Source organism: Pomacea canaliculata, linkage group LG4 (assembly GCF_003073045.1).
Source record: "Pomacea canaliculata isolate SZHN2017 linkage group LG4, ASM307304v1, whole genome shotgun sequence".
NCBI lineage: Eukaryota > Metazoa > Mollusca > Gastropoda > Architaenioglossa > Ampullariidae > Pomacea > Pomacea canaliculata.
The window spans coordinates 20,414,847-20,436,433 of record NC_037593.1 but is presented as its reverse complement, the minus strand read 5'-3'; the positions used below and the strand labels follow the sequence as shown (position 1 = coordinate 20,436,433).

The 21,587-nt window shown below is 46.2% G+C and overlaps 1 protein-coding gene across 9 annotated transcripts in view; it reads left to right on the top strand.

Annotated features, from left to right (window-relative positions):
- The window catches only part of LOC112562349, a 54,821-nt gene that overhangs the window by 18,729 nt on the left and 14,505 nt on the right, over positions 1 to 21,587 (top strand). Inside the window, exon 1 of one of the 9 annotated variants that reach the window (XM_025235579.1) lies at positions 18,355 to 18,952. The exons of the other annotated variants lie outside the window; for them this stretch is intronic. Coding sequence (XP_025091364.1) covers positions 18,937 to 18,952 — 16 coding nt within the window. The 5' untranslated portion in view covers positions 18,355 to 18,936. Of the gene's footprint in view, positions 1 to 18,354; positions 18,953 to 21,587 lie in introns of those variants that run through there. 9 annotated transcript variants of the gene reach the window in all.

The following is a 21,587-nucleotide window of genomic DNA, read 5'->3' as shown; positions in this document are numbered from 1 at the left end:
GGCGGCCGGCGAGGGTTTAAAGGCGCCATACCGCCAGACTTCTCCAAATCTTAAATAGTAGGATGCTTAAAGAGCGGCATGCGCGTCAAGGTTGAGAGTAGCGGGGTAGGAGGTGACGGGTGAGCTGGGGGGATGCAGGTTCGATAAGTCCAGACGAGCAGGGGATGCTGGTTGGAATAAAAGAAAATGGTATTTTTTAAACGCTGCAGGTGTTTTGTGTTTGATGACGTTGATAAGAGCAACAACTCAAAAAGCGCAAAATTGAAATTTGCGCCTTACCCCTTCCCCTCTAGCCCCGTGCCTCCATTTGTGATAAAGAAATGCATCAGTGCAACGAGTCCCCCACCCGTTGCACTGAGGGTTCGGGTGGGTTATACGGTAAAAACGGTTTTTTCAACTTTTGGTCCTTTGTTGTGACCGGGTACGGCGTACACACCGGCTTCAAAACTTACCAAAATAATTTATCTGACGGGTGACTGTGTTTGTAATGTCACAAGTGTTTAGTGTTTAACTACTCAGTGTCTTTATGCGAGCGTGTGCGCGCTATATGATGCATGATGTGTGTGTTTGTGTGTGCGTTTATGCGGGCGTGTGGAAGAGTGCGATAAAAATGGTGAAGTGCAGAGTGTGAAGTGTGAGAGGCAAATATGATTAACTTCTAAATCTTACCCCGCTCTACTTTAGCGAACTCTAATGGTCCGTGCCTGGAATTTTAATTCTCGCCAGTCGGACGAGCTAGCGACGCTGAGATTCATTATTAATTGTGTCAGCACGCGGGCAGCGAGGGCTTTGTTCCACGTCTCCGGCCCTGTAAACCAGTGGACTCTCGTGCTCTTAATCTCAGCCTGGCTGTTAGCTTAACCGCCAATAACCTTTACTTCCTAGATACTTTTTGACACAATGATCCAATACATTTTCTATCATTTACATCCTTGTACTAGAGCTTTAACTGATCATCCGGGACCTCGATGAAGATATCGTTGGGTGCCTGGTTCCTTTCTTTGTTTTAATGAGAAAGTATTGTTGGCATTACATTTCTAATGATGATGTACATATATTGTTACACTGCGGAGAATGGACGTTTAGGGAGGGGGAGGGTTAGTTGTGTGATAGAATCGGTGCACACTTGCGGAGGAGGGTGAGATTCGTCATGGTGCCTGGATACTGAGGACACGGTTTGAGCTAAAGGAAGTCGGGCTGCGAAGAATGAAAGTGGCCTGCACGATTGACATCTAAGCACTAGATGGTATTTTTAACACATAATCGGTAAGCCATTACAAGACCAGGAGACTGGAGGTACGTCAGTGACTGTGGGAACATTCTGTAGCCGCGACTGTTGTGTTTGGGAACCTGGAAGTGAGTCAATGGCTACGCGATACAGGGGCCACTTGTTGCAGATGGCGATCAAGAGATCCTTACCAAGAGCCTGAACGAGGCTGACCAAGGATATACTTACTCGTGGGAGTGTAAGCCTAATTAAGGTCCGCAGACAGGGCTACCCACATGGTAACGTGAGGGGAGTGAGTGGGGCGAGGGGGCTGAAGCGTGAGTGGCAATTGTTTAGTGAGGTTCCCATGATTAATGCACTTGAGGGTGTGTAGTGCTGGGATGGGATAAGCCCTGCACAATGTCTTCTGAAAGGAGCTCTTAAAGGGGAGAGTAAGAGGAAGGAATGACAAGTTGTGTACAGTACAACATCGCAGTGGTTGATTAGGCGTTGAAACATCGTCGACCTCAGTACAGTGTTCGTCTTCCTGATGAATAATAATACAGCGCACTTATGTAGCGCCTTTCCCACAGAACCAAAGACAGGCTCGGAATATATACACAGGCGCCTGGACACGCGCCCTTCTAGGGTAGGCATCAAATTTATCTGCACACCACACAGTGTACAGAGAGAATAGAGAAAACCGTAATAAACGCAGAGAAAGCCATCGATGGTCAGCCCTGTTATCACATCCTGAGAGAGGTATGTCGGAGTTGCGATTCGAACCCACGACATCCGATTCTCACTGTCGCTTTAGCCGCTGCGACGCCAACCGCCCCAAACATAAATGCTTGATGGCTTGTAGATATGAAACACGACCTTCTGTCTAGTTCTCTTTTTCCTTTCTTCTCACCCACCTCATTTTCATTCCTATTTTGGCTATCTCAGCTGATAGTGACTGGATAAACAAGAAAACTGAATGCATAAAACTTCAGTCGCTTCTGCGGGAGACCCGAAAAAGTTAAGTGTCCCCAAGATGTCTGTCAAAAGGAATAGAAGGAAGTCGCATGGGTTTTTTAAAGAATTATTCTTGAAGGTAAGATAAAGTCACACCGACTTGTAAAATTCTAAGAACTGTAAAACAAAGTGAGTCCATTTTATATTCTTCTCAACATGCCTCAGATGTCAGTAAGCTAACCCTGATACTCAGTATTTCCGGCTGCTTTCATTTTCTGTGCTTGACAACAGATGGAGCTAAACTTTATACAAAACTACCGCTCTTTACAAAAATCACCATTCTTTACAAAAGTTTCCATTCTTTACAAAGCCCTAGATAGGAAAAAGTGTAAGCTATCACTTAAGTTGTAAAAAAAAAAAAAAGCCGAAAACTTACCAGTTATTAGTAACTTTAAAAAACGGCTCGTCTTTGTTTTGATTATGTAAAGTAAACCAGTAAATCTTTCTAAATCACTAATTAAAAGGTCGAGAAACAAATTATTCATTTATGTACTTTATTTATTTGTTGATATTTGAAAACAAAAACATTGAGTTCACTTTTTCCATTGGTACTTCAGTTAAATGTGTGTGAGAGGGAGTCTGTGGTGAAAGCTGTAGAATCTGTGCACGTGCATATTGCTCTCACTGTTCTTCGTGTGCGTGTGAATCTCAGCACACGTACATGGTGTGTGTGTGTGTTCACGCGCGTTTTTAAAGCCATATTGGGTTCGTGGGAGAGAACTCAGCTCATGAACTCTCACTTTTTTTATTTCCCCTGAGATAGTACTTCAGCGTGGCACACGCCGCACTTTTAGCAATTTAGTTCTGGCTTTCAGGGTATGTGAGAGTAGCTAACCCCTCGTTGTGGGGCTCATAAAGCTGACAGAATAAATAAGGGGCACAATGTGTACACACCGCTTCTTATTTCGGCCTTGGATTCTTTCTGGGGTGTCAAGCAGGATGTTAAAAGCACGAAGGGCCTTGCGTGAATGAGTGTAATTCCTGTAGAGGTGGCTCTTCCTCGTTAGCCCAGATTTCATAAGCAGCACATTAGTGACCAGGCTCCTCTGGGCGGCGTGCCATTGTATTCACTTTAATACTATTCAAATTGCTGAAGAAAATGCTCATACAATTTCAAACGAATTCTCGCTCTTAAAAAAACAAAATATGCACCATCTGCCATCGTAGTGGAAGTTTTTTTTTAAATAACAGATATGGCGAATGGGCACAATATTTTTGTGGAAAAGAGCATTTATCACGGTTTTGCGAAAAGATATTCACAGAAAAAATATTTTTGGATGGTGGAAAAAGTGTGTACGTGTCACGGTGTTGTGAAAAAGCAAGTATGTACATGTCACGCTGCTGTTAACTCGCTTCTTAACGCGTCCGAGCCGCGCCCCTATTGCCGGAAGCGAGCAGCGCACTGCGGAAGCTGCTTGAGAGCATCCTTCATGTCTGGGCCACACAGGGCCAGCGCGCGGCGGGCATTATGCAAAGTGCGCAGGTCAGGGTATGCGCAGGTTGACGTCACTGGCGCCGTGACCCCGGATCAGAGGGATTGGGGGTGGAGGGTGCTCTCCTGGCGCCATCGGTGCCCTGCCAGGACAGGCCACGTAATGTGTGACATCACAGGTGTGGCGCAGAGTTCACCAACACCTCGACTCCCGCCTGACGATTGACAGACATGGCTGTGAAGGATGTGGGAAAAGTAGATTGCCCAAGACCGCCATGGTGGTCAGTTACAGTTTGTTTTGTGTGTTTTTGTTGTTTGTTTTCTTTTTTTTTCCTCGTTTAGAAGGTGCACGAGCAGGTGTCTATGAGCATGCTTGCGAGGTAGGCGACCAGACTATCCAGTGGGTTGCCCTCAGTTTTCTCGAAGAAAGTACAAGGCTTCCTCTTTGCAGGGCGCTGCATTTCCTTCACAACAAAAACAAATGAGAAACAATTAAATAAAAAAAAGTAAAAACCCTGTGGAAGCCGGAAGTGAGGTCAGCACGAGGTGTCCTGCCGGAGGGAAGGAGAGAGGGCAGATCTCAGAAACGACTGCATCAGCGATTACTCGACACTTTGCGCCCATCCTTCGTTTTTCCGGAAACGTTCAGTAGAAGCTCGTGAGTTGTGGGAATGGCTTTGAAATGGGCCGTTAAGTCTTAACCGGACAAATATGGACGAACTTTTGGCAGAAGTTTTTATGTAATCGTCGTTACAAAGCTCCATCCTAAAGGGCCTTTATTATCTGTTATGTTGAATATACAGACAAAAGCGGTTTGCTCGAAGTTTGTATTCTTCCTCTGTGTGTGTGTTGGGAGGGGGGCGTGGTTGTGGTGGTGGAGTCTGGAGCGGGGAGGGATGAACTGGGCGCGTTGGAGGAGGATCGTTGGCTGCGTAACAGGATTGCCTTAGGCGAAAAGGAATTTTATGTATATTATTATTTTCTTCAGAGAAGAGAGATTTATTTAAATTGATAAAAACAGACAGCCTTGCGTGAAATTTTTTCCGTAAATGTTGGGTTGCCCAAGAGTTCATCGAGTGCTGGTAGTCCCCGATTCGTTTATATTGATAAATATATGAAGATAGGAACTCTTGCATACGGCAGCATGATACTATGCTTAGATGGGTCGCCTGCGTCTTTGATTGTGTGTGTGGGCACGCGCCCGCACCAGTGATGCAGGAGTCGATAAAAAGGTAGGTGAGTGAGTAGGCGAGTTGAATGTGTGTACATAGGTATGTAGTTTTTTTATGTTCGTACGTGTCTTTTTCTAGCGACAGGAATTCTGGTCCACGTGGCTCAGACGGATTTAGCAGTTTAGTTTTGTTTTGTTTTTATTGTAAGCGTTGGCCGAGCTCTAAAGAGGAATGCGGGTCCTGACGAGGACAAAACATTGATTAGGAAGGAGGCAGGTATTAAGACATGAAAGGTCTACTAATTGTTCTCAGTAATGTGAAGGCGGAGGAGGTGTTGGAAAGTACATAACCCTGCAGCCACACGGCGCCCAGAACAATAGCAAACGCAAAATAACAACAAAAACTAACGGCAAAAAAATCACTTTAAACCGATTTTGCATTTTAAAGCGTGGTGAAAGGAAGGAGTGGCCACAGCAAGGCGGAGTTGGCGGGAGTTGCAGTGGTTGGGGCAGTTGGAGGGTGTCGGTGGAAGGGGGCGGGGACTGGAGAACGGAATAAGATTGAGAGGTTGCTAAGTCTTGAGCGGGTGCACCAGACAGTGTGAGGAGAGCGCAGCATTAGAAGCCAGGGGTGGAAGCTAAACCCTAAGCCGCTCTCCGGAAAATGGAGGTCTCGCGTTGGGCCAGGGCCGATTATCCACGGGGTCTGGCGCGAATCCCTTTCCCAGAGTGCCCTCACGTAGCCGACCGGGGCCTAATCCGCCCGACATGATTCCACAGCACAGCCATGCTTATCTCTCCTGTCAGCCTGCTTTGAGATGAGTGGAGACTTAAGGGAGGAGTGGAGATGGTCGGCTGGTGCTGGTGGTGGCGGCGGGAGGGTTTGGCGGGTACAGTGGTAGGTACGACCTGTAGTTCAAAGCCGGAGAGAACAAGTAAGGACTGTTTCTGTTAGAAAACGTGTTTGTGCGGGTGTGGGTGGGAGTGGGAAAGAAGGTAGTGGGAGGGGGAGGTCTTTATCCAAGTCAGTGGAGAAAAGATGTGAGGAATAGATCGGCAGACAGAAGAAGGTGGTGTTGATTTCTTAAGAAAGGTGAAGACTTTCTCTTCCGTTTTGGGGGAGGATTTGCATGTCATTATGTAGGCACGTAAGCAGAATTAATGGTGGGTAAGTCGAATAAAGGATAAGTTATCTGTGCTGCAGAACGTTTTGCGCGATGTTGATGTATTGCAGTACTTTTCATTCAGAGAATACTCCGGAACAGGAGGTGGGGCTGACTTGACAAGGCGGCGACAAGGCGAGCATTGCCTTCATTTTGAATTCTCTGTCCTCGACAATACCCTTTTCCCCTTAACCCCGAAGCCTCGCCTGGGTATTGTCTTTTTTTTTATCCTTTGTCTTCGTTCCTCCCCGCTCCTTCCCTCATTACCCTGATCTCCGCATCTGTCTTATCTGCCCCTTACCATGGTGGGCGCCCAGTGGCGGAGGGGGCTGTCAGGACGCGTAATCCCGCCCAGCGATTTCATTTTAGTCCTCTATCCCACTTTAAGCAGCTTGCGCCGCTAATCCCGCCATCTGTCTTATTTTCCTCCCATTTCCCTGACAAAGAAGATTACCTGTAGAGCCGCCCTAGCTTTTGTTACCCCCAGGCTAATCGCCGGAACCTGCGTTTTCATAAAACCTGCAGATTCACGCGAACCGTGCGGACTGGCGTGCACGCTGGCACTCCACGCGCTGACCCGACCTCCCCCTTCTCTCTCTGTCTCTCCGGGGAAGGGGACGTGGCAGCGAGAAGGAATCGTCCAGAGATCCGTTAAGGAGAAAAGTTTCATTGAAGTGTACTAATAGGGTTCTGTAAGAAAGTTTAGGTCGCCGAACAGGTTTGGCCTAAGCTGTCTGGTTTAAGTCAAGAGAAAGACAGGAGCGCCGAACACCGCTTGTCGCTAGCTAACAGCTAACTACACTGTTAATATCTTACAAGGGATTTAGCCGACTGCAGCCAACTGCGCCCGACCCCAGGTCTTTGTTCACGAGGTCACGAGTATCTCAGCACTAAGAGCTGATATATAGAGCTGACAGTAACGCCGACAACAAGTTCTTACAGAAAAAAAAGTGTGTTTCTGATGAAGGCAAGGATGATGTCAACGACGAGAACTAGACGGCAGTCAATTAAACGACAGTTTCTGGAGTCTCGTGGACTTGCTGAGTCTGGGCTTGTACAAAAATCACAGACCTGGGTAAATCTGACTGCAGTTGGATAGACGGCCTTTGCACATTTTTTCCCACTTGCCTTACTTCTAGTAATGAAAGACCTGTCATGTCAAAGCAGACGCGTTCTCCTGGAATAAATAACCACTCTAGTATCGCTTGCTGATCTCATGGAGCGCTGCAACAACATTTGGAAAAGCAGTTCAATTCCTTAACGCACTTCAATCACTAGAACCTAGATATTTCACCAATCACACTTTAACCACAAGAACCTAAATATTCCGCTAATCGCACTTTAGCCCAAGAATCTAGAACTTCTACCAGTCGCACCTTAGCTCAGATATTCCACCAACTGCTTTAGTGTTCGCGTGCAGAACATTAATATCAAACATTTTTAATATTGGGATGAAGGAGAGATGTTCATGACTGTGTTTAGAGATTTAGAATCGTAGTTGCCACAGGTTCGACCGCATACCAGGCTGTGTCGTGTGGTGAAACCGAACCATCCACTTCCGGTGTCGCACCGCTCTTCACTTCCGGCGCGAGGCCTGCGTCATGGGTGGGTGTCTGGCTGTCAGTGCACATCCTTTAAGCCAACGTTTTTGGCGAAGCATTGACCGACAAAAGGGGGACGAGCGGCAATCATCACAGTTCCCAGCAAGCATCTTCTGTGTTTGTCAGTGATTAGCTTAAAGGCCTTTCTTAATTGGGCAAATGTCGAGCGTTAGGTTAGGTACAACACAGAGCTGTGTGTGAAGATCACAGGAGACCAATGGTTTGGAGGCAAACGTTCGTTCGGGACGTTCGTTAGAGCTTTGGTCATCGTTTTGTTTTGAGTCCACACTTGTTTGCAAATACATTTCCTAATGCAATGGTTCTTTGGGACAATCGGGTTTGACACTTCGACACTGCCCGCTAAAGAACAGGCTTTTTGACAACACCTGCTTGACCGCACATAGACTATTGGGGACATGACTTTGTGTGGAAAAGTGACAAATACCGGTCATGTAAAACATTCGCCAAATCTAGTGACACATAGTGACACATATTCCACAACATTTCCAGTTCAGAACCCGCCAAAGATGGGTCTACTCCGCTCTCGCTTCGGTTCCGTCCGGTCCGCTGCTTGTCGTAGGAAGAAATCTCGTTGTGGCTCGGCGTGTTGACAGTTTTCACAGCAATTCTTTTTATTCGCTTTATTTTTAATACTACCTCCACCCCTTCCACGAGTGTCGATGCCTGGCTTGGATATTCTGGCTAAGCTGCCAAGCTCTCTGGCGTGTTCCGTTGGCACCGGAAGTGCCTGACACCAGGCCTCGCCTACTGCCACTCGCCAGATTAACCCAATTCTAGTGTGGATTAAAGAGCTTGAACTTGCCCACACACTGAAACGGAATGAAGAAAACAAGCGAAATAATTATGGAATGGGTGGCACGAGTCTATACGCATCTGCCGGCAAAGTGGACTTAACATTCAGGGGCCGTAGTTATGGAGCGCGAGGGTAAGTCGCTGTCCTCGGGGCAAAGTAAGGAACACAAGGATAAGCTTCTTACCTCAGACTCTCAGATGTAGCTTTACCCCTGGGTCTGTAGTCAGTCATAAAGGTGTGGCAGAAGATAGCCTAGGATAATGTAATATAAGCCAGTGTTTGCTGGGTATGTACCCAGCTTTGCAACTTCAGAGGCAAGTCACTTTGCCCCAGGGTAACGCGACCTCGCTTTATATTTACGGCCCCTGCGGGAGAACAGACATGACGAGCACATGTATGAATAGATATCTAAAGGAATGCTTATGCAGTCTCACTTGCTTTCTTTTTGCCCATTAAGAAAGAGATGGAGGTTAAGAGAAGATAATGTCTTTATGTTGAAACTAGTTTAAGGCTTTTCCTAACCGGACGCATTGCCATTTCCACATTCTCACATATCTACATTGGATGTTGGTTTCTACCAATCACATATACATTTGCTGAAGTGTGTAGGCTTTAACGGGTAAGCGCAGTGTAATAAATGTACTGAATTAATAACAACGAAGAGGTGACGGGTTAGACGAGAAGGTGTTACTTTTAGAAGAAATGTGTGGATTCCTTGGCTGTTCATTTGAGAGAAAAAAATGTTACCTGATTCAGTAGAAGTTTCTACCTGTCTCCAGAGTCGTGTGTATGTTCTTGGATGTGAGCCCCTCTTTCCCCTTCATGCCAACTCTAGGTGTAGTCGTGCTCGCGAGATACAAATTAGCCAGTTTAATGGCGCTTTATAGGTACAGTGAGCTGGTCTGTGTAGGTACTGAACATGTTGCTCACTAACAGTTTCTAGGTGATGACTCATTTCACGAGACAGGGTTGTTGGTTCTGTAATGTTTATGACCTCCGTTAAACGTGGTGCTCTTCCCACAATGATTGTCAGAGCTGTTTGGTACAGTGCACCTGTACATGTGCGTGTGTGTGTGTTTGCGTATCTCTGTATTGTTTGTTTGTGTGTGTGAGCGCCCATATGCGCACGTGTGTTTTATTGTGAATAAAATGTTGCGCTTGAAGTGAGAAGGTGGAGATAAACAGGTGCTTCATGCCTTCCACAAAAGTTCTTTCTTTGATGAGCGTAGGCTTTGGTGACCTGGAATTTTATTATCATGACAGTCAGTAAGAACACATTATCATTGTCTTCGTCCGCCTTTTTTTTCCCCTCCCTCCTTCCGTCATTCCTTTCTCATTCTCGTCATCGCTGTCACAAGCAGCTTCAACAGCCAGTCGCACGTTGTACCCGATCGTGTTACAGCTGACGTCAGGCGCCCAGTGCTCTGTGTTATCAAGATTATCGATAGCATTGGGAGCATTCATCGACAGCTTCAGAAGCAGCTCTCGGTAAGACTAGTCGAGTTGTCCTGACGAAGCGACTGTCAGTGACAGTTGATCTTTTACGAAGTGTTCATGGGAAACTGGTCCTCCTGGTGACGTCACGGCATCACAGCACAGCACGGTTGACTGACCGTCCATGACGACCGACAACAAACGTACTTGTGCAAACAGTTTTACCTTTTTTTATATTATATATTATAAATGTTTTTAATAATAATTGGGGGTCTTGATGTGACTAAAATTTTTTCTCAAATGACTTCAGTGGAGCACGCGACGCTTTTCTATGTGTACAGGCTATTTCGTGAAAATTGTGAAGGAGAAAGTCTAACATGTAGGATTGAACAAACGATCTTTCTAGAACAGACCTGGGCAAAGGCCGGCCCGCGGGCCGCATCCGCCAGTATATATACTATACATACAGTATTGGGTAAAACTGAGTTAACTATATTAGTCCGGCCCTCTAAAACCATCCCAATTTCTCATGCGGCCCCTTGGGAAAATTAATTGCCCACCCCTGGTATAGAAGAACAGGTTGTAGAGATAGTATGGTGTAGACAGGTTGAGTCAGAAGTCACATGAGTAGACAGGGTGAGTCAAAAGTTTAATTGTGTGTATTAGGATCCATTGGTTGGAAGGTCCTGGTCATTCAGAAGTCGATAGACAGTCGTGACTATTTAGACATAATGTGGCGGAGTAGTGTTCCTCGTTCAGAGGTAAAGTGGTTCGATGGTCCTAGCCATGCACCAGTAGTACAGTGGTTGGGTATCTGTGAGTGGCAGTCAGGTGCATGGCTGAAGACCTGAAGTGATGCTAGAAGCAGCAGCATGGCGGCTTTTCCTCCGAGGAGAGGGAGGAGAAAGATGTTTCGTTTCCTCACACAAGGGGATGTGTCGGTCGAGCGAGGACCGTGTAAAGCCCAGCGCTGCAGTTTTCGGCGATGTTAGATTATCGCTCGCAAATGACGCCTTTTGAAGTCATCCTTGTCGACTTATCGCTAACGACTTTCCCCTTCTTGAAATAAATTTCACGAGGAAAATGGCGATTCGCTATATGACGCCTGAAAATAGAAAGAAAAAATGAGATGCGTTACACCATTCCCGCTCCTCATTCTGTCTCGTGCACTTGAAAATGAACAAGACTCCCTTCCCTTTTCCCCCCGCTCTGCAAACCGCCAAAAGCGATATCACAAAAGCATACTCAGGCTGGTTCATGTGGTGCGTTGTGTAGACTTTGTTCATCCATACTGCAGGGTTGGAGAGTTTCACAGCCGCCATCCAGCACTTCTTTTTAAGACTAAGGTACAGACCTGGATAGTCCTAACCTTTGATCGTTTGGGAATGAGATACTAATAGATCATGCTTTTTCGGGTGAGCTTTTTTGTGATAGTGGTGCCCATTTCCTTTTCCTCTCGCTGCCTTTGTTTCTCCAACCTTCGACAGAGTGAAGTATCCCTTAATATCCCCAACAGCTGCGCGACACGGGTTTCGAACCCACGTGCTTTCCAATTGGGACGTCAGTGTTCTAACCAGTCGGCTGGCCACCGCTAGACTATTGGCCAACAAGAAACACTAACCAGTATGCGTTGTAGTCAAAGACACAAGCACGTGCAATATATCTTAGTAATGCGTGTGTAGTACAGGACAGCATTGCTTCATCACATCCGCACAGACAGAGAATTAAAGATATATTAAAGGGAAAGTTTTCATTTTGCCAAACTCCTTTAAAATCAGCGTATTGTTGGCATCAACAAACAAGTATTGTAAAGAACTCACTCACACGAACACTCTTTCACCCACTGAGATGTCCCGGACTGAAGGGAGATTTCTCTCGGACCGAATGAAGCGCTCTAGTTGCAGGCCAAGACGAATGATGAGGTTTTATCTGGCGAGAGACAAGGAGTGTTGTTAAGGAGCGAAGCGGGAAGGAAAGGTGAGCCATTCTCACTCACTTCGGCTCCCATGTACACTGGACACACATTCACCGGGCCTTTTAGCATGGGTGTGGTAAAAGACAAGACGTTTCCCTGGATACCGCACACCAGGGTGAAGGTTAGAAGCCCGAGGTCCACGAGTGTCCAGCAGGTGGCCGGTAACGAGAAGCTTCAAGCATGAAGTAGTGACACCCAAGGCTCTGGTGATGGTGGGAGGACGGAGAGACGGACACACTTTATGTGTGACTTTTTGTGGGTATGGGTGGGAGGATTCTCGCCGCTAGACTACCTCTGGACGTCCTTGTATCGTCCGGAAGCACGAGTTATTGCGCGCGCATTCCATTTCCAGGGGAAGGTGGACTTGGTGCCAGTGAAAGGTCGTTCAGAACAAACACATTTTTTTTTCTGGAGAAATGTTGTTAAGGTTGCTTTTATTACCAAGCGCTAGCGTAGCTCCATTGTAAAGGAGGAGGATTTTCTGCCTGTGCGACCTCGGCTTTTTCGCTTAGAGGTAAAATGTTCACTTTTGCTGCAGGATTCTTCACAGATCCTATGGTCTGCCAGCTTAATCCTTAATCTTAAATTTGTGCGAAGAATAGATAAAACCCACTTGTACCCATAAATCTGGTGCGACTTCCTTACATGCATAAAAGAGCGAGAGAGGCTAGACGAGAGCCGAGCGAGACAGATGCACTGGAAGAAGAGGTGAGGACGGAGAGGGTGAAAGAAGAAAATTTCACTCGTTCGACAAAGCGGCGACAATTTTTTTCAATAATTCAACAATTTATTTACCACAAGACTGAATGTAAGTACAGAGATCAGACAATAAAAATGAACTAACTGGACCAGCTAAGGTCAGTTTCTTCCTTTCTCAGTTTCTCCCCTGCCTAGCACTCGCCTACCTTATATATTGTCGTTAAATCAGGACCTGCGACATATCTCACAAACCTAATATTCTTAAATGAGTTACGGGGAGTGCTGAAATGAAATGTCATTCATCCCAGCCTGAGCTCTAGTTTCGAGATTCTTCACAGGTTGCTAGTGGTATATACTGAGGAAATCCAGGGATGACCTTTTCTGTATCTCTGTGAACGAGTCAACACATTCTATTAATTTGCACCACTTTGACCCCTAACATTAGCTCCTTCTCTGTCTGTGTGCCTGCCTACCTGCGTGCGGGTAATGAATAATTAAACAATGCATTGTAGTCAGGCGTCTGATCTCCTCAGTGCTCGGCCTTCACTGTGTGTGACATGTGACCGAGGGTCTGGTGAGTCTGAGTTGTGTCGACAGTTATCTTTGATCACCTTAATCTGGTCACATTGTAGAGGTCTTAGTGGTTTTACCATTAATAAAAGTTGTTTAGACCCACTCGCACTTAAATTGTCTCCAGTCATTTGTAAAGGCCATTTAAAAAAATATTGTTTGTTTATTCTAATGGCTGCATACCTTTCCATCCTGAAAACCACCTCACAGATAAAGTGAACTTTCTCTGGCTCCCTGGCTGAAACATTGGTCACAAGATTGATGGGGTTTACAAGATGGTTTAAGAGAGGGTGACCCACCTGGAAGGATACACGTAAGGATATATGTGGGATAAATGGTGGGATAAATGCAAAGCTGTGGCAGATTTTGGTTCCCACTAACTCTACTACCAGTCACACTGTCCTGGAGTGTATAACTACAAACTATTCGTCGCTTTGATTCCCCAGAACTAAAATCGCATTTGTACTCTGTTAGAGAAGTTTTGTATGGAGTCAAGCTGCGGAAAGCATTTTGATAGCTCGTTTAACGAAATCACTTAGAAGTCAGTTTCCAGTCCTTTTTTTTTTTTTTTTTTTGTCGGAAGTCGTTTACACGCGTTCGCACGGAGCGATCCGTAAGTGTTACACTTTATGTAAGGCAGTGGGCCAGGAATAATAATCTTATAAGATCAAAGACTTAATCAGTTTTTACGTGCAGTCGCTTATTTTTGAAAGGAAGAGAAAATGATAGCCGCGTGTTTAACTTCCCGCTATCTATCCATCTGTTCTCAGAAGTGGAAATTAAGGTATCTTATCTCAAAAGACAAAACTAACTGGAAGCGGTTAATGCCCGTGGACTATCACAGTTAATCGCTGTGCTCTCCCTGCGCTCAAATTAAATCACCAGGCCATTTTACCTTTCTAGGAGAAATCAAAGCCAGGGAAAAGTTTATCATTTATGCCAGTTTTCTTGCGAGCCGGCGTATCTGATGATAAAACAGTTAAAAGGGCTTTATTTCAGTTACACGTTGATGGAGTTATGGGCGCCCTAATCTCCGCTTCAGGGGCGGCAGCCAGTGTTCGAGATTTTGAACAGGGCAGCAGTTGTCAAGGTAACTGGTGCTGTGGTTCGAGCCTCATGAGGTGCACAGGGTGGTGCGACAGTACCTGCAGATTTTTCTGGGGTTTTTTTCTGCTCCTCCTCATACTACCACATTGACTAAGTGAGACTGATGGCAGGATGTCGACTGGAATTATTGTACGATGCCTTGTTAGCAGTTAAAGTTTCGATATTGATAACCTGCATCTTGTACCCAGCTGTGTTGTGGAAAGACAGGTTCGCTCATTCGTCATAGCAAAGTTTGGTGGAAGCTCTGGGCATCTGATGGTAAATAAAATGGTGGTGGAGGGTTTTATTTCCGTCTTACAAAATTCTTACTTTGTGTTTAATTATTCTTTAAGCTTATTCTTTTTTAGCTCTCATACAAACACTTTTTAAATATACAGTCAGGACTTATTATCCTGAAATCACTAACTGTTGGCTGTTATCTGCATATGTGAAACACCTAGAAGGAAAGTGACGAGGGAAGAGAAATGGGAGAGGCGGAGAGATGCAAGGAATATGATGTGGCACAAACCTCGCTCTGTACGTTGGGGGACAGCACTCACGTCGTCAGTAACGCTTGCTTCTCTCCCCTTGCTGCACTGTCTCGCAATGCTGGTGGCTGCGATTGCCGGCAGGTGGCTCTAGCCAGGAGGTGCGTCAGGATGTGGAGGGTGGTGAGGGGATTGCAAGGGATTTTTTAAATCTCCGGCTGAGTGGATTTTTCGCAGTCTACGCTTGACGTTACGTAGGAAGCAGCTTAACGGAAAGGCCCGCTTAAAACACTGGGAAGGGGACGGTGAGATACGGCCTTTAAAAGAAGAAGAAAAAAAAGGAGCTGGAAGAAAGGACGGATCGAATGGAGGGAGTAGCGAGCCAGAGGTGCGCTAGACGACGACGAAAATCGGTTCATGCCACCTAAGTGCTTTTTATTGGCAGCGATGAGAAAAGTTCATACGTGGCGTTGTGATACGACGACAGGACTAGCCACGGTGGCAGCTGGAGTGGCGACGGAGGGGTGGATTAAGAAGCGGATGGTGTTTGGGGGAAGGAGGGGGAGCTGCTAGCTATACCTGAGTGCTGTCAAAGAGGATCCTTTATCTGCTTTGCTTATTAGACTTACGCCAAGCTGCAAAAACTGACTCGACTTCAGTAAGGGCCTAAGAGAAAGCACTCGCCAACCACGGCATTTCCCTCCCTTCCCATCCACCACCCAGCTTCCCTACCGTAGGCACCATCTTTACTGATTCCGGAAAGGGATTTTTTTTTTTTAATTTGGTGTGTGTGCATGCGCGCGGTCCCTGTTCTCCTCCCCCACCCTCCATTTCACTCTTGTTCACTCTTAAACCCGTTATTTAAACCTCTTACTTTTTCCTCTCTAAATGAGATTTGTCTGCTTTTCTTAACTTTCTATGTTTGTACACCAGTTGGACTTGTTGGACTTGCATGTGTGCATATTTATATGTGTGTGCGCATGTCTGAGAGCAAGACCACATAATTGGAAACAACAAACACTATAGATGTACTTGATTGAACTAGCCTAGTTAGTGTTTCCAACTGCCTTACCAGTGATCCTTTCTTTCTCTCTCTCATTTACTGCTGGTTTGTCTGTTGTACTCGATAGTTTGTCCGGTTTTGTGCACAAAATATGGGAAAGAAATGGCTTAGGGGACAGACGAGCGATCAGGACATGGGTAAGATAGTATAAACATTTCTCTAATTCTTTCTCTCTGCGTAGCTCCTCTTTTTTCTTCTTCTTCCCTTTAGTTGCAATTACAACAGAAAGAAATGGTAGCTCTAAAGGTGTGAGCATTAATTCTGTTCTCTGTTAGCCATTTCTCTGCAGCGTCAGGCATCGGCAAATGGCGCGAGTTTGCAAAATGGGTCCAGCTCATTTTTTTTCTTTTTTCTTTTTTATTTTACATTAACACGCGTTCGCAGATCTTCGGGACGATAGCACCCTTTCATCGGCTAAGCCAGTATAATTACCAACCTTGCTTTTAAGCTTGAAACTCACAACGGGGAGTATGTGAGTAGGGGGCGGGGGACTCCTATCCAGGCTGGCAGTTTTATTTTCACCTCTCCTCCGCGGAAGAGCGGCGGCGAATTAACCTTGAAAGGCGGTCTGTCGCTGAACGGGGTAAGGTCGTAAACAGCTCGCGCTGTCCGTCCACCCGTGACTGGTGTCAACCTGCAAATGAGACCATAAGCCAAGAGGAGGTGATGTCATCCTATTCAGGACCCAACACTTCTATGCAAACGGAGTTATTTACAAAGACTTATTCCGAGTCGTCGTTGATTGGTCGTTTGAAAATGCCTATATTGTGCATGACGTAGCGGTTGTACTCTTTTACGGAAAATTTATTTTTGCTTTTTGACGAAATCTGACTTTGACCCTACCCTGAAAACGAAATCAGCACAATTGTGCTTATCGTTACTAGGTTGCGGGAAATGGATTGGGTTGTTTTTTTTTTTCTTCTTTTTTGTGGTGAAGGGGTGACAAGGACCCTGTATGGGATGAATTCATCCCTTTGCGATCCCTACGACGGCTTGATGCATGCAGTTGGGGAGAAATGGGGGCGAGGTGTTAGAGGTCCTACCTGCCCTCCAGCGCCTCAGCAGCTGGTGGTTGTGCTTTCCTTTCCCCTCCCTCCAATTTTTTTTTTTTTTTTTTTAAGAAGACGTAAATCCGGTTGTCTCAAGAAGCGGGTGTCGTGCTGTCAGTGAACGAAAAGACGGGGTAGATAAATCCGGGTTTACGCGCAGACAAGTCCTGCCTCGACCGCCTTGGGTATTGTTTACGAACGTCGGCCGCTTCGGAGCGTTGCAGTTAAGCGTCGCAGAGGTCTTTCCACGTGACTTCCGTCTGTTGCTACGAATTATGGAAATGAAACTGCTTTTCTTTACCTTATCGGGCGTATCGGCGGCGTCAGTCTTAATTTGTTTGGTATGTTAATTTTAAAATGTGTTAAAATTTAAATTTGGTCCATTTATGTAGGCGATAAATGTCGTGTCGTATGTGACATTTGATTAATTACATGAAAATGCTAAGAGGTTTTAAGTTTGTATGGGGACTTTTTTTATGGTTCGTGATAAAAATGCATCGGGTGTGCTCGATGAAAGGATAGACTGATATAACAGGGGGCAAGACGAGAATAATTTGATACTCTGGGCAAGACGAGGATAGAGAGACATGACAGTGGGCAAAATCTAGGATAGAGTGGCATAACAGTGGGCAAAGTGATATTGTGACACGATAGTTGGCAAGTCGATAAAGCTTGTTAATGAACAGAAACATGTGTTCGATAGGTAGGTAGCAATAGAGACACTCGAGTCGAATAAGCAGGAGCCCCACACATACACATGGGAAAGCTGGTGTGTCTAGAATAGCTCGCAGACCTTTCTTCACAAATGTCGCTTGGTCTGCGCTTAAAGATTAGAGGATTAGTTCCAGTCATTTGGCAGGGGGGTTCCATTCCCGGGGCTGGTGTTGGAGAGTCATCGATTATTGGGGCCGGTCAATCCGCGTGGACAATGAGCAGGGGTTACTGGAGCCGCATGACCGGATCTCTGGTCACTCTTTCTCCAGCGCAGGTCTGCGACCCCAACAGGGAGCTGCACCCGAGGCCTTCGAGGTGGGTTTGCAGTAATCTTCTGGGCCGTCAAAGTGTGTTTGTGACCTGCTGTTACATCCCTGGCGATTTGTGTTCATTAATGTGTCATGTGAATATTCATATTCTTCAGCTGGACCGTTGTTTGGTTGATTTGATAGAAAAGTCTTTCCCCTGTGGAGATGATTTCGCAATATGAAAAGTTATGCACTTTATTACTACAGAAGAGTCGCAAGTAGCGTACCGGAAGTTAGCTTTCTTGGTTTCTCGTACGTGCTCTTTATTTCTCTCCCTTGTTTACTACATACGATGTGGTGGTTACAGATTTACGACCGAGTGACCACGGAAGTCGAGAGTGTTGTGTGTTGAGCTTGTTCCCGGTGTCCGTCGTAAGTAGATGTGGTGGAAGACACGTGTCCCATGTCGGAGCTTCCTGGACTCTTAAGACTGTCAAGAGGCGCAAACGTCTCTGTCTTTAAATCGCCAACCCAGCTCGTCACCTTCCCCCCAAAGTCCAGATGCATTCCCACAGATGTCATGTTGGGCGGTAGGCTGGTAGAGCTGAAGGACACAAAAAGGAGAGATGACTTGTTTGCATCGCCTACAAACAATCAGATCAGTTTTTTCCCCACCACCTTCATATACACACACTTTACCATTTCTTATCCGTGTTTTCTTGTTTTAGGTGCTATCATTTTTATCTTTTTTGGTTTCCAGCAAGACTTGAAACAAATGGAACGTCCGTTAAGTCGGAGCAAGACATTGTTTTCCTTTCATTCCAGAAACAGACTCTGTAGGAGGGTGTCTTTTTCAGCCAGTGGCCCCCTTATTCCGATGTCCATCTTGGCACCGGTCTTCTGTTCTTCACGCTGTCTGCTGTGTATGGTGGTGTTGGCGATTATCTCACATAAAAGGACAGCAAATAGCAAGGCACTAACACGGTCCGTAGCTGCGTGAAATGCGTATGTTCCTAGATAACACTTGCCTCTCAACTGGCGGTTGCGACAGATTCCATCGCTTGGCAAGTACTTTGCCTCTTCCGGCGCGAGCAAGTAGGAGTATCCGGTAGCTTACGACTGGCCCGCTGCATAGAGCGTTGAATTAAGCTTATCGTAATCACTCACACGTCTGCTCCACCTCCAGCTGCACGCGCCTTGCCGTTATGGACGACGTGGCTGGTTGGTTGCTTTATCATTAATTGCCTTTACTTTCTGTGATGATTTGTTTGTGTGTGTATGTGTCGACTTTTCTTTCATCTGGACAGGTACCTAGAGTCCTCGTCTGGTAGTCATCTGAACTCCAGGTTATAAACTTACTGAGGCGTTCACGTGGCATTGACACGAGAAAAACAAGACATGAAAAGGATTGCATTTGTCCTGGATGTGGTTCTTCTCGCCTCTTGGCCTAGATTGTATGGACGTTCCCGTCTCCTTTCTGTACACAAACCGTTCGTCCGTTTCATAGGATATACCAATCGTACGAGTACTTTAGGATAAGAGACAAGAGGAGATACGTGGTGACAAGACCTGCAGCATAATTAACGAGGTCCCAGGATGGTAAGAACTGTGGCGGGACTTGAACTCCGCTCCCCCCGGAGCTTGTGTCGCGTTAATTAGGGGCAGGTAATGCAGAAAGTAAAACTCTGTGTGTATGTGTGTTTCGTAAAGTGATTTTCACTTACTTCGCTCCCTCCAACACTCGTCTGCATGTGACCACGGTGAAGATTTTGCATTGGTGTCGTTTACGTGAGGAAGTCGCACTGGTTGCCGGCTTTGATCCGCTTCAGAAGTATGCATATCCCGATGCGCGTGATCTTTTTCCTCTGTTGAGAACAGCAGCGACGGGCTTGCTTGTAGTGCAAGCGTGTTTCCTCGAGACACGATCCCAGCAGAAGACGGCCTCAAGTGTGAAACAGTTAAGCCCTGTTTAAAGTTTATCGCCAGTGACTCTGCAGAACGTGCCTTTGTCTACTGGAAGGTCGCTGGATTCGGTTGCTTCAGACGTTGGGAATAATGTCCTGTTGTTACTTGTTTGTCGCTGGCCTGCCATGAAACTTAAACCTCACTCAATACCAAATCGCTCGGCGCAAGCAAGTGTAGGAATATGTAAGCGTTGCATTAAATGGGCTGGGGAGGACAGGCGATGGGGGATCGGTACCTACTCTAGTTACTCTTCCTTACGCATTAATTTCCTAGTGAGTTTTTTTTTTTTTTTTTTTTTTTTTTTGCTACACACAAAGGCTTGTCACATTAAAGACAAACAATTTTTTTTAATGAGGTTTGGTATGTATTTGTTTTATGGTCGTTAGTACTGTGCTCTGAATGAAGCACTCTGCATATCTCGTGCGACGTGAAGATGTCCAGATAGAGATCACGTGATCGTTATGACCCTTTTGCTTCACGAGTCAGAATGTTGGCACGTCCAGATGTAATGGGAGGCTCTGCTTGCTTTCATTGACTCTAAGCACGCTGTGAGAGACAGTTTGTGCTATTTTATTTTTATCTTGATAAATGTTGTCCTTTCCTGCATTCTTCAGTCTCCCACGCTCAGCGCTTTCCCTCTCTTACACACACACACGCACGCACGCTTGCACGCATGACCATTTCAGTCTAAAGTCAGTGATCATTTTTTTTTATAACTTTTGATAGGTTGGTTGTGAGCTTTCTATCATCGTGTCCACCTAATCATCTGTCTGTGCTTTCCAGCTGGTCTTTGAGTCTTGGTTTCCTCACATTATTTGACATGACATCAGCATCTTAACATCAGCAGTGCGAGCCTCGTTGTATCTACCTTTCCCTACCTGCGCTGTCGTTGTGGCAGTGGCACCACAGCCACTGCCCTGCCCCTGTCAGTCACGCACAGTTCTGTCGCTTTGTCCTGATGCATCGTTGCCCTGGCAACAGGGAGCGCCGTGGGGTGACGTGATTATCAGGCAAAGCCTGGGCGGTTAGCAGCATAGTGAGCATAGTCGTGAAGGTGTGCGAGAACTTTCTACCTTTGAACCTGCGGGTGCCAATTCCATCCGTTCTGACATTAACGCACACGTGGTTCCTTCCTGGCTGCGTCCCTTCTCCACCCCACAACCCCCAATTCGTGCAGGTTACAGTGCAGGTCATTGGTTTTCAGAATATCCATTTTCTTCGGCCGATAGAAGAGAACGGGAGAAGATACATCTCTGGTTTTCGCTTTATTCAATCATATTTTAAATGTTCGTATGTTTGTATCTGAAGTTTGTGTGTCTTAATGGCGGGTAAACTGGTTTGGTAAAGTTTGGACAACCGCGTTTTATTCTAGAAACTTCTTAAAAAGTTTAAAACAAATTCTCCTGAATGGCGTGTGAGTGCATTACGCGAGAATATCCGCGGTGTGCGCGTGCGCGTCTGAGTGCGTGTCCAGGCGCTGGAGAGAGATGTCGCCGCCCCCTCCTCCTGCAACAACCACCCCACCTCCATCCGTCCCTGCACCGCGCAGACCCGGCACGTCTTACCGCGCCAGAGTGCTTGAACAGCCCGAAACTGCCCATACACCAGGTCTAATCCTCTCATTCTTGCCCTTGTTTCAAATTCCTAGGATCAGTGCGCCCCTCAAACGTCAGAATTTCAAATCAGTATTCGCAAGCCAGCTAAAAGAAGGGCTCCCATCCCTACCCACTCCCTCGCTCTGTCTTCCACGTCCCTTCCTACTTCCCCCCTTCTCTCTCTCCCCTCTCATTCTCTCTTTCTCGCTCGCTCACTCAGGCCCGGTTTCAGACAGACTTTCCTTTGATAGGTAGGGCGATCAAGAGCCCTAGTGGCCCGGTATCTTGTGCAAATA